This window comes from Contarinia nasturtii, unplaced genomic scaffold (genome assembly GCF_009176525.2).
Source record: "Contarinia nasturtii isolate CC-2019 unplaced genomic scaffold, AAFC_CNas_1.1 Cnas_scaffold_493, whole genome shotgun sequence".
NCBI lineage: Eukaryota > Metazoa > Arthropoda > Insecta > Diptera > Cecidomyiidae > Contarinia > Contarinia nasturtii.
This window is the reverse complement of record NW_022197846.1, coordinates 719,643-732,824: the sequence shown is the minus strand read 5'-3', so window position 1 is coordinate 732,824 and position 13,182 is coordinate 719,643. Positions and strand designations below refer to the sequence as shown.

Here is a 13,182-nt window from a genome sequence, read left to right as displayed (position 1 = left end):
CTCAAACTGGAATTGGTCACTAACATTCAAACGAAATCACACGAATGTTTCGTTCTCCCTCCCCGCCTCTCTCTCTCTCTCTCTCTCTCTCTCGCTCTGTTGTAAAGTGTAAATAAATACACTGCCACACATATGCGCAATCCACAAATCGGATTTGAATAAGTCTCGAACCAATGAACCAACACGTTGAATGATTTTTTCTGTTCACCTACATTTCGTATGCATATGGCATAACCGACCACGTTCGTTTATGATTTTTTTCTCCTCTGAAGCATTTTTTGTTTCTTTTCAGCCGTCGTTCAAAAGATATTTACAAATCTTTTGATCGACATACACAAATACACAAAGAAACATAACAAGAACGATGATTTTTAACACACAGCCAAAAGGCAAACATAATTTTTGAATGCATTATATATGAGAGGTTTTTGCTGCACATTTTCTAAGAATGTTGATCTCCAAACCGTCATTTCAGATTTTTTAAACTGTCATTGAGATGAGATGGTTCGTAAATCAATCAAAATTAAGACAACGGCATTTTTGCAAAACGGATGTCAATAACATTCATCGATGACCATATGTTGGGGTTTGGCTACGTATATCAAATTCAAAAATTATATGTGTTTTTTTATGTTTGGCCCATGAACAAGATACGAATATATTAGAAAAAGTTCAAAACGAATGCGGTGAAACGTATACGGAATTTCCTGTTGTGCAGCGGGTGCTTCGAATATTGTTGGTTCTCTGTGTTTAAAGTGAAATTTGACCACAATTCCATGCATCAACTGAGCTTAAGAAGTGTCGGCTCTGGTTTTGTTTTTCTCTCTTTTTGGTTTGCCTCATCAAAGATAAAAATGAAGAGCAGTTTGGTTTTACATATGACATATGACATAGTTCCACCGATCGTCGTTTAAACAGAGTTTTTTTTTCTTTCGTTTGCTTCTTTATAGCGTCTTTTTCTTCTGTTCGTCATTAGTGGTCACTGGTCACTATCGGCAAATGTGCTGATTGAATTCGATTCTTCTTTGACATTTTTTTTACTTCTGGCATTTAGTTCCGTGGAATATATATCAATATTTTTATGATGTAGATGGTATTACAATGGTACTGGTTGAATCTTACTGATCAGCCAATAGGAATTTCATTTTTGACAGTATATTTATGATTTGCATTCCAATATTCCATGAACTATGAACGTTTGAAAGGTATTTAGATTGTTCTTTTTGTTGATAGATCACATGACTGAAGATGTTATTTTTATACCTATACTCACTTTAGAGTGGGAGGAATATTTTAAAATGTCATTATATAATTGTTTGTCTTTAAATTCATTTTTTGCAATATGTTTACAATTTAAAGTTTGACTTCATCTTCGTCGTCTGAACATGGTAACATTGATATGAATATTTAATTCAATAGAGATATTTTCAAAACTATTCATTACTTTTTTTTAACGATCCAAAATTATGACTCATCTTTTATGATAGATAGTTAGATTTAGATTGCGAAACGAATTGTTCGTTTTAAAAATGTTTTAAAGGAACACAATTATTGAAGATAACTCTGTAATAGCATACATTTCCTTCAGAATGGATAAATCAAACTTTATATTCACTACAAAAGCAACAAATTGGTAGCAATACATGTACGTTATAAATGAAGAACCTTATACAAACATTGAATATCTGGATGTGAATTGAATTTGTAAACGATTGTTGTACATGAAAAGAGTTTAAATGTTATATATTTTCGGGAAACAAATTTCACAGCTTTTTCATCAATTTCAATTATATTTGCGTCTGTTTGCGTGTGAAAGATAGTGAAATAGTATTGAAGTTCAAATCTGTCGGCCAATAAAGGAAATGAGTATAATTTTGCAGAAAATACTAGTAAAAATCTATTCCATTTACTTCATCGCGTCACGGCAACGACGCTGTTACACGCACCAAACAGATGGTAACTGGCTAAGAATTGTCGTATGTTTTTTGTGTGTTTTTGTTGTTGTTAAAAAAAAGTAAATTGGCACCCATGGATTTCAATTGACGCTTTTTCCTTCGTGCTTATGCATTTTTAAAATGCAGAAATATAGTATAAATGTGGTTTTGCACACGGGATGCACAACAAAAACATAATAATCATGTGCAATGGATATACACGAATTGCATGTGTTGGTTGTATGTCTCGAAGTCATTACGTGCCATAAGCGATGAACGAAACCAATAAATACACATACACACAAAACCAAACTGAAGAGAAAAAAAGAGCATAATAGGCAACGCGCTCTCTCTCGATTTGTGTGAGTTTGCTGCTTTCTTTTCACTTCTTATAAATACTCATCGAGGCAAAAGATGTTCTTTTTCTTTCATCGTGTTAAATTATTGCGGTTATAAACAACAGATTGCGTTGTACAGCAAACACTTAAATACATTGCAAGTGTTCGATGTATTTTTGCATAGTGTATGTGTGTGTATATATATGTACGCGATCGATTCGCGGTATTTGCTCCTTTGTTTAAAATATAATATTGTAAATGCCGCTGCAATACAACTTAAAATTTATATATACAGTTAGAATTGTGTCCGCAATCAGAGGCACCTACGAACATGAAAAATTGTTGATTTTTTTTTTCTTCTTCTTTATTGATCAATAGCCATTTTATTGTACTATTGATGAGCTTGCATCGGCACTCCCAATATTTAGTGCAAAATTTTACTTTTATATCTATCATTGAATATTGTATGCTTCCACTTTTGCAAATATGCACATTTTGTTACAATTTTATTCTGAAATAGATACGGGATGTTTATACACAGTCAGACAATATATTTAGCTGCCGTCATCTGGATATTTCAGCTCATCTGGATGCCGTCAGCAGATGATGCGAAGTGAAACAATAGAAGTGATTGTTATAGTAATACCAGTATATAACAAGCTTATATACCTATAACAGCTAAATCGACAGCTAAATATATTGTCTGCGTAAGCAGTTGCTTTCGTTCCATACAAAAAGTTAAATCAACTACGTTTCTTTTTCATTTTGATATAAGTAATAATTCTGATTTCGATTGGAAAATTCCATTGATTTTAATTTGTTTATAAAAAAATCTACGGAAATCATACAGTTTTTTTCTGCGCATGTTTCACGTAAATAATATTCAGTCCAGGCAGGTACTTGATAGCAAACCTATATTTTCCTCAAAATTAAAAAACAACAACAAACTTCTTTGTTTAATATTCATTTTGTCTGATGATTCATCAGCTTTTGCGCATTTGTTTTCTTTCACCGTGTGATGTTACCAAAAAAAACATGTTTCTCGGAAATAAAGCACTTATTTGTGATTTAATTATGTGAAGTCACTAATTTACAGCTTACATATAACAATGAAGAAATATGTATTTTGCGATTGGTAATTATTTCTTTTAGGGTTAAAAGGCAAATGAACATGAAATATTTACAAATCCAAATGGTGCGACGAACAAGGTGTACCTTTGGAAGATGCACTTTCCAAAACGATGTTCACTTCATTTGTATATATATATGGTAATCAGACTGAATATAAAGTTCACGAAAAAAGATTGTCTGTGTGTTTATCTTTGAATTTTGTTGTACATACAATCATTCAATTTTTATATGCGATATGAGGTTCGTAATGATATAATTGTCATTCTTTACAATCAACATTTTTTTTTAAATTTGCTCTGCCTGGTTTAGACTATGTGAGAGCCAATTTACCAACGTCAAAACTATCGTGCGATTTAATATAATTTTCTATTGTTTTAATATGAATAAGAAAAAAATAAAGAAGAATTAATATATAGAATAAAGACTTTGTTTAATTCCGTTTCAGTCTTACGATAGTGCTCACTTTGACATCTCAATGTAAATAAATGTAAAATTATACGAGGTATTGTCTACCCAACGAACAAATATGTAACGTTTTTAGGACATTTTAACGTTAAAAAATGTAACGCTTTAACCCATTTTTGTGGCAATTTTCGTGTCAAATGGAAGGTAGAATATAGGCATAATGTGAACCACTTTTTCGGCTTTTTCGTGTTGCGATACACAACAACATCTTCTGTGTGTTTCGATTGTTTCTCTTTTTGTTATTATATTCTAAGAAACTGTAGCGGCAATACAATGTAAACAAATGTAAATAACATAAACTCGTTGAGTTCATAATATCGTATTCATACGATTGATTTTAAGCAAATGAAATTTGAAAAACAAACCGGAAAAAAAAGAGGATGAAAATACAAATCTTACTCTCTTCTCTCTGTGTGTGTTTCGATTGTGCATGAATAAAAAAAAACATTGCGTAGGAATTTCAAGTGACTGTGAAATACATTTATAAATGTACCTTTTTTTAGATTTGTTTGATTTGATTTTAGTTTCAGAAACATTTTTTTATTTTTTTTATTTTTTTTATTTCATAATTCAAATTCGAATTTCGAATTCGAAACATGTTTGAATGTGTACGACATTTGACAGTTGGTAGCTGTGTGTATTGGTGTGTATCATATCGAAGCCGATTTTTCTGATTACATTCAAAATGTGCTTCGTAAACATTGCATCGTATCAATTAATTTCTTTGAACTAAATAGGGATTTTTTCGCATCAAAATATTTTGAAGTTATTGTTAAGAATAAGGTAAGTAATTATGGTTAAGTTGCCATTGTGTTGAAAAAAAAAAAAACAAAATTTAGTGATTAATAAATGGAATTCTTGTACATGAGATTCATTTTTTGTTTATCGTCATTTTAGCAACGGTTTGGTGTGTTTGGAACGTAACTGTAGAAGTCACTCGATGTCAAATGGAAAGATTCACAGTCCGTTTTGTGACAGTCTTTATTTTCATTTCAAAATAAAAAAAAACATTTTCATCGTTTTAATCAGGACACAGCGTTCTATAGTATAAGAAGTTATTCATTTGAATTGTGATATGAGTGTGTTCTCATTTTTTGTTTGTAACAAATTGTGCTTTGCTTGTAAAAGGAATTCTTGAGAATTATGTGTGAGTGTTTATATTAGAGTATGAAACATTTTGTTTGTCGTCATTTTTGGCTAACATTTGTTCCAATGATTTTGTTTGTTCGATGTTAAACGGATAAATTCACTGTTGGTTTTGAGATTGTCTCTGTTGTTATTTCAAAATAAGAAAGCATTCATAAAATTGACGGTGAATATTCCAACAAAATTTTCATCTGCGGAATATTGGAAAACATTTCATCATTTGAATCAGAATACAGAGTGACATCGTTGAGGTAAGAAGTGATTAATTTGAATTGTGATATAAGTGATTGTCATTTAAATTGTGATCTCATTTTATTCGTAATCTATGCTTTTTTTGTTGCATTTTCTTTCTAAATTTGTGTCTATTTTTTATTTTCGAATAATTTGATCAGTTTTTTGAGAATGAACAGAAAAAGACATGGATGACGACGAGCTCGATGATAATCAACCAGAAGAAAGCAAATACGTTGTAATAAAATGTGGACTTCAAACAATCCTGCGACAACAACATGAACGGATTGAAAGAGTTGGAGAAGTTGTGACCAAAATGCTATTCGAGCGCAGTGTTCAAATGACAGAAGTGGCAGCATTGGCATCACTTTCTATTCTTTTTATTTTGAATGAAGCACTTGATAATGACGATCGTGCATTTTTTTTGAAACCACATCCAAGCCTGTTCATTGCCGATTGTTTCAGAGCGGTATTAAACCAACACGTTAACAATATCAGAAGTCAATATCGGATATTGCCCGAGTTTCGTTTCATGGTAGAAAGAAACAGTGAAGAACAGTTCCGATGGCCAGATGATGAAAAGTTGGGAAATGGTTTGAGATATTTTTATAAACAATATATCACAAACATTCAAACCAATACCAACACATGGTGTGAAAAACGACTTGAGAATTTTTTTCGAATGCGTTGTTGGTATCGCAATCGATTCCACAATGGCTCAAGATTTGATAACATCGACATCAGAAATGCCAAAGAGTTTTCATATCGATTTAAGAATTTAACAAATGGTAATAATGGTAATAATGTGGATCCACAACGCGTTGAAAAATTCAATATTTTAATGAGAGATTTGACTGAAATTGGATGGTCGGGAACAGTGAGTATGAAATTTTTCGCAAAATATCGTTGGTTTGAATCACTGTGGTTGTTCGGTCAAATGCAACGGCAAATAGAAGTGTATCACAGTCATGCCGAACAATGGCATACCATTCATGAAATGTTTCGTAACAATCCGAACTTTCAAGAGCCAACAATCAATCGACCACCAAAAATAAGCAGTTTTGCTCTTATACCATTATGCGACTACCATTTGAAAAACGTGCGATTGGACATTAAGGACTTGTATTATAAAATTGTAAACGAGCTTGATTTGGTGCCTTCTTTTCTCAATACGCGGACCAACCGGATGAATAAGAGAAATTTAAAGTACTACACCCAAACTGATCGATCAGGTCTATGGAATATGTTGTTCGATGTCGGTGAAATAAATAAATTGGGCAAATCGAAATCATTCCATCATCAGATTTTGACCGATAGTGTTTCAATATCCATAATGTACAAGAAACCACAGCGACAACAACGACCACAGCGACAACAACGACCACAGCAAACAACCCAAGCGAATCGGGGGCCGGAAAAACTCATTGGCAAGAAATACATCATTGGAATCGATCCGAATGAAAAATCGTGGTTAACTGTAGTGCGTCGCAACATTCAAAAAACACCTGATGAGCCGGCTGTTGAGGTAAGATATTTTGAAATGTAATTTGAAATGGTTTTGAATAGAAACTCATAGTTTTTTGTATCATTTTGCATTTTGAAGGAAAACATTATAATACCAAACCAGCGTTTTCATTGGGAAACTAAGCAGAAAAAACGAGACAAAGAAGCGAAAAAGTTGGCTGGATGGTTTGATATCGAAGAGAAGGAACATCTCAAAACATACCCATATCGTCCACCATCACCACGTAATTCAACATGGAAATCATACATTGAATATCGCATTAAAATGTTACGAAAAGGAATGGCAGCTTATGCGACGCGTGAATATGCACGACTGGATTTAGACCATCACATTCGCTCGACCAGAGTAAATGATCAAATCGCCGTGCGTGTGACAAACAACAAACCCTCGTTGGTTCAATTTGGTGCTTGGGCGATGAAACCCGATCGACCGTTTGGAATAAAAAAGCGTAAAAGATGTCCGGGATCGCGTAAGTTTCGTGTGAGCATTAAGAAACTTGGACATTCAGAAGTTGAAATGCAAGATGAATGGGGAACATCACAAACATGCGCGAATTGTCAGGAACGTTTTCCAAGGCACACAAAAGATGATCGATTTAAAGTGTGCTACGATTGTAGAGCGAAAAAGATTGATGGCCTGCCAGATTCAGTCGCTGGACTGCCAGATATCATTGTGTCAACGGTCAACAGACGTGTTTTGAGAAGAAAACGTGCAATTATTAAGCGACAAATTATCGATGGCAATCGTGAGGCTGTGAACGAAAAACTTCGGACTGGGCGTTTAATGTCAAAGGTTAAAGTTACCTACAAAAATTGGCCATTAAATGTTGATGATGATGATGTTGTTCCACAAACAGTTACTTGGCACCGAGATATTGTTGCAGCAAAATGCATTATGCTCAAAGGTATGAATCAATTGGAAACAGAATATTCATTATTTAATGTATTTGCTTTAAATTACATAGGACTTTGCCGGATCTTTGATGTACCATTGCCAGTTTCATTGTTAAGACCGCCGGACCAAAACAACAATGTCAACTAACAAACATCATCAATTAATCATACATTCAAAAAATTACATAAAATAAAATATTTTAACTATTATAGTTAGCGTAGCTAGACATGAACAGACTATATAAAGTCTTGTGGTCTAGTTGTACAATAGTACAACATTGTACGGAGGGGGAGTGCGCGTAGGTGAGTAAAGTTTTTAATTTAAAAAAAGTATTTTATACCCAGTTCAACTGATATTAATGGTTGTCTTTCCCTTTTTCCATGTTTTCACACCTGAATGTTCCACCATGCCAAACCTATGGAAATGACTGAAACTACACACGAATCTAACCCCGAAAACGACCGTCAATATGTGCTTCATAATGGATGCATTTGCCCTATCAATTGTTTGCTGGGTAGTCGGTATGCGAATTCAATTGGCGTCTAAGTCAATAGTGTATGGCAACCGGTTTGAAAAAAAAAACAAAACACACCGACAAGTGCCGATGTCATCGAAAAAATACGCTAAAAATGAATTCGTGCTCATTGCGATGCCATCAATCAGTATTCTAAATCAATGTATCAGAATATACATTAATTTAATGTCATTCTGAATACAAATGTTCAATTATCTACATCAAGTTGATCACAGTCTCTACCTCACATTTTGTGGTAATTAAAGTAGTAAATATTTAAAAGAATACTCATTTGAATGGCTTAGAATTTAAATGACCTGAAATTCAATAAAAAAATAAAATGCCAATATTAAATTCTTTTACAACTCCATAAATCAGATCACTTTAATTCTCATCAAAAAGAAGCACAACACACAACCGCAGCTTTTCAATTATTAATGCATACAGTTTTCAGTCATACAACCAAGCGAAATAATATCAGGAAGTCTTTTTGTGTTTGCACTGTAGTTAAAAATCATTGCTAATAAGTAGCTAATAGCTATTAGTAGAGTAGTTTTCATTGATTTTTCCCTTTTCAAAATACTAATTGATAAAAATAGTCTTGAATTAATAATAAAATGTTACCGATAGAAATCAAATCAAATCGACAAAAAGGCCTTTTTCCATTTCAATTGAATTGAAAATCGTCATTTTCTTTTAAATGCATCATAATGAATTTGATGTGTTCCATGTAAATCAGACGGTTCGTAAAAATATTTTATTGTACACGATAAAGAGCAAAGAATAAATATAAATATGTGATTTGATCAATGACAGTATGGATGCGGTTGTCATAAATTTTGATGAATAAAAAAACTATTCTTCTGACAAAGATCATTACTTAGCATTATGCACAAGCAGCATGATAGCTGCATGTGCTATTGTTGTCGAATTGATCATTTTATATGTAACTGTCAGTTCACACAGTTACTAACTGATATTTTTTTTCCATAGTTTGTGATGTGGAATTTTAACCAAAAATTATTTGGAATGCAAATTTTCATGAATAATTTTGATTAAATTTGTAAATCAGTTGACCCATTATGGGCCATTAGGAAATACCAATGTGTGTTTGTTTATCAGTAACTGAGGTTATCGTACATTGGAATTGAATGTAGATAGTAGATCAAAATGCTCATGTCAATCTTAAATATAATCTCAAATACGTATACCTGTATACTTACTAGTATTGTTCGAAGCGAAATGAAATGTATTAATTGACTTCTGACTGGAAATAAATCAACAACTTTTTTTTCGCGGTGTATCAATATTTTATTGATCTGTTAATTGTTTTAAATAGATTATTGGCTTGCAATTGTAAAGAAAACTACACTAATAGTGTTGCTAATATGGAACGACAGAAACATTATTGAAGTCAAATTTAATGACAAAATCGTTTTTTTAATACCACAATTCAAAGAAATATTGGCAAAATGAAGATAAACTACGAAGATCGTAGACAAGTTAATTTTTTTTTAGTTTTAATGTATAGAAGAATGCTTCGGAAAAATAAAAACAGAAGTGTCAGTAACAAGACGCAATCAAAGCGTACGAAGAAGATTAAACGTATTAGTAGGTGTGACGAACAGTAAAAGTAGTCAACGTATACACATACTTTAAAATACGACTACAATCGAAATAAATGCATTCTGATAGCTGAAATAAAAGTCGGTTCTGGGTTTTGAACTTCGAAAAAAAAAATGTTCCAACATTTTTGAGCATACATTAGTCACATTAGTCAATGTTGCTTCTCTAACGAATGCATTTTTTCTTTCTTCTTCTACTCATGTCTTTCAACCATTTCTGCTGTTGTTGCAATGAAATATTCACACATAAACATCTTTCTCATAGTGCAAACGGAGTAGGTTATTGGTTATTTTGTAGTGAAAACCTAGAGTGAAACATACATTAAACACCTACGTTCGAGACTTTCTGTGATTTGAAGAGATTAAACATGAGCAACAAAAGCAGCGTGTGTTCTCTCTCCCTCTATCTGTGTCTCTCTGTGTGTGTATATGTGCAGTCCAGTTTCGATCTTTTGAACTTAAAAGTTTTTCTCTGAGTCATACACAAAGCAGTTACTACTTGTTGGTTGCAATAATTAGCGTTTTTCTATGTAAACGTGCTGTTGTCTTCTTCTCAATCCATTTTCTCTGAGCATAGTCTTATGGATCTTTGTCTGTTTAGACTAGATGGCATTACATATACAGTTCTTATTTCATTTACATTATTACTGTGCGTCTTTTTGTGCAACGTACAATCGTTGTCAATCAAATTACTAGTTACAAAACGTCACCGATTGGTTTGCATTGGTGCACATTGTGAAATGCAAATCATAACACATACCATCATCATACAATAGATCTTAAGATGTAACATCCCGACTTTTTACATATTTCATAGGCGATTGATTGATTTTTTTATGTATGAACGAATGTCTGAAACACTCAAAAACGGAAGTCAAGTAAGGAATTTTCACTGAATAAGTATTTGTGCTTGGTCATTCATTTAAAAAAAAAAACAGATATTTTAATGATGTTTGCCTTATAATTGCGACATATTAGAGAAAATTATATAGTCAATTGGATTAATTTGGCGCTGTTTTATTTTGCAAAATATACATGCACAATTGCACATGGATATATAGATATTGGTAAGTCGTCACTCTTTTTCTGGTTTCTTTCCATTTCGGAAATTTTCTGATGCTGTATAAATCAAGGAACGTAGAAACATTTGACTATAAATGATTTTTCCAACGATATATCCACTGATTATAGAAACGGATGTTGGCTCATGGTTTAAAAGATTAAGTTTGGCACTATCAATTTAAAAAAAAAACCATAGTAGGATGAAAACGTTCATGGCATTGCTAAGCGTTTTAATGCAGCGATATTCATGAACATAATATTTTCTGGTATTAAAATAGATTTGATTTCAAAATATAAAATTATATATATTTTTTTACCAGAATTGCCTTTTACTACCATCAATATAATAATGATACGATCGATTGTTATTCTCATCATATTTGAAGCATTAGACTACGTACATAAGTATATGTGTTATGTGTTGCAATTTATATGAACTTTCAAAGCAATGTAATTAGTCAGAATATGACACATACACATGAGTCCTGCTGTGTGACAACAACTAATAAGACTTTATATAAATCATAGTATATTTTTCTGTCATTCACTACATTAATTATTATGTGTCAATAAATCGATACTATTTCGCTCAAGTTGTCACTCATATTTGTATTGAACATAAAATTATTATTGAAATTCGTAAATAACATCGTTGAATTTTGGTAAGTTGATGTTTGGAACGGTAATAGTCAATGTTGAGTCACTTTTATTCAATAAATATTTTTATTTTGAGAATTTTCCATTATTTGGCCCGAAACCCAAAGGCAACGATGCCACATAATACATAGTGTCGTTGTGTGCCTATCTCTGTGGATATATCAGTTTATCTCATTTGGTTTTTAATTTCATTTTGCTATTTATTTTCATTTATGGCACATTTTGCTTTTTCATGAAATATAGATAACGGTCTTATAACAAACACGTTGGAATGTAATCGTCGTATGAAGGCACATACATAGTGAAGATATACTATTGGTTCTGTCCTCATATTGTTTGACAATGCGCTCCGGTACTCATGTCACACGCGAAACATTCGAAAACGGAGATATCTATACATTTTACAATGGATTTATACATATATTCAATTGGTTTTGACTTATGAGTCACACACATTCCATAAAAAAATATAGCAGCTCATTTGGCGCGTGGTGAAAAAAAAATAATGTTCGATGGTGATTTAAAACAACATTTGGTGGATTTACAGTTAGACATTTTGTGTATTCGTTTCCTTGCAATGGTCATATCGAAGTCATCATTCGGTACGACACGTACAAAGATCAATTGAATTGAACAATGACACACACACACATCAATGAAGATATGATGAGATTGTATATAGCTGTGATTTATACTTACATGATGGTTATTTGTTTATCCAAACGTTTTTGTTCATACACGGAGAAATCCGGTAGATTTCAATACTCTTTTTAGCACTGTTGTCACAACAAATGTTACTAAATCCGCAAATCAAAGGAAGAAAAAATGTTCCTTTATTTCATTAACACGAATCTGATATTCTTTTGTTATTTATTTGTTATTTATCTAATTCTATGTTTGTTTAGTTTTTCTCTCTCTCTCTCAATATTTTAGTAAAGAAGAAAAGAATAAAATAACACCACATTTAATTGCATACAAATGTTTGCTCTTGACCTCGAAACTTAGTATTTTGCACGATCATTGCTAAAATCAAAAGATCGCCTCAATGAGTAACTAAATTATTTCCAGCAAACAGAATATTTCCCGAAAGTATTATGGTATGATATATATTTGATTGCGCCATAGAATAGCAGTAAATATAGTGAAAAAGAGGTGTTGTAACCACAAAACGTCATAGTGAGTTTCACTGAATGATCTCATTTCCCCCGTGTAAGTGTGAATAAGTTTCGATTGTGATTAGGTAAAAAAATATGTATGCGAAGATGAAATGGAATACTAATCAAATATTGGTGTTATTTTATTCACCTCCCTTGGCTTCCTTATCTATGATATTTTTCATGTTTTTTTTTTCTTTCAATAAATTTGATGAACAATGTGATCATTTATCAAGTCGCTGAAATGGATTTTTGTCACCATTGGGCAAACAATATAAACAACGACAATAAAAAAAAATTAAGGTTAAAATAATATACACAATGATCACTCAGTCATTAGATCAGTCACTCGCTTAACACAATAGAGTAAAACTCACATTGAATTGGAAGAGGAGAAAGAAACGTATATACACGCGATTCACACACCTGTTGATACTCGACTAATTTAAGAATTGCTTTGGAGTTGGAGTTAAAATGGCCGATATCGGGAGAACACACGACAACGA

The 13,182-nt window shown here is 32.3% G+C and overlaps 2 protein-coding genes across 3 annotated transcripts in view; one reads left to right on the top strand and one right to left on the bottom strand.

The window, feature by feature from the left end:
- The window catches only part of LOC116339134, a 26,588-nt gene extending 13,406 nt beyond the window's left edge, over window positions 1-13,182 (bottom strand). The window contains exons 1-2 of the mRNA XM_031764820.1: window positions 13,054-13,182; window positions 12,222-12,319 (exon numbers count right to left, since the gene is read on the bottom strand). The gene's annotated coding sequence lies outside the window, so the exon portion shown is untranslated. The remainder of the gene's footprint in view (window positions 1-12,221; window positions 12,320-13,053) is intronic.
- Window positions 5,145-8,208, top strand: LOC116339135. Of its 2 annotated transcripts, none has more exons than XR_004200962.1 (4): window positions 5,145-5,265; window positions 5,407-6,770; window positions 6,849-7,966; window positions 8,183-8,208. XR_004200962.1 is itself a non-coding variant. In XM_031764821.1 (4 exons), exons 2-4 carry the CDS (start codon window positions 5,433-5,435, stop codon window positions 7,809-7,811), a joined length of 2,241 nt encoding a protein of 746 aa, XP_031620681.1. In that variant the 5' UTR covers window positions 5,145-5,265; window positions 5,407-5,432; the 3' UTR covers window positions 7,812-7,966. The 2 variants fall into 2 exon arrangements, 1 of the variants encoding a protein (XP_031620681.1); XM_031764821.1 differs by lacking the exon at window positions 8,183-8,208 and having other exon boundaries at window positions 6,849-7,674; window positions 7,735-7,966.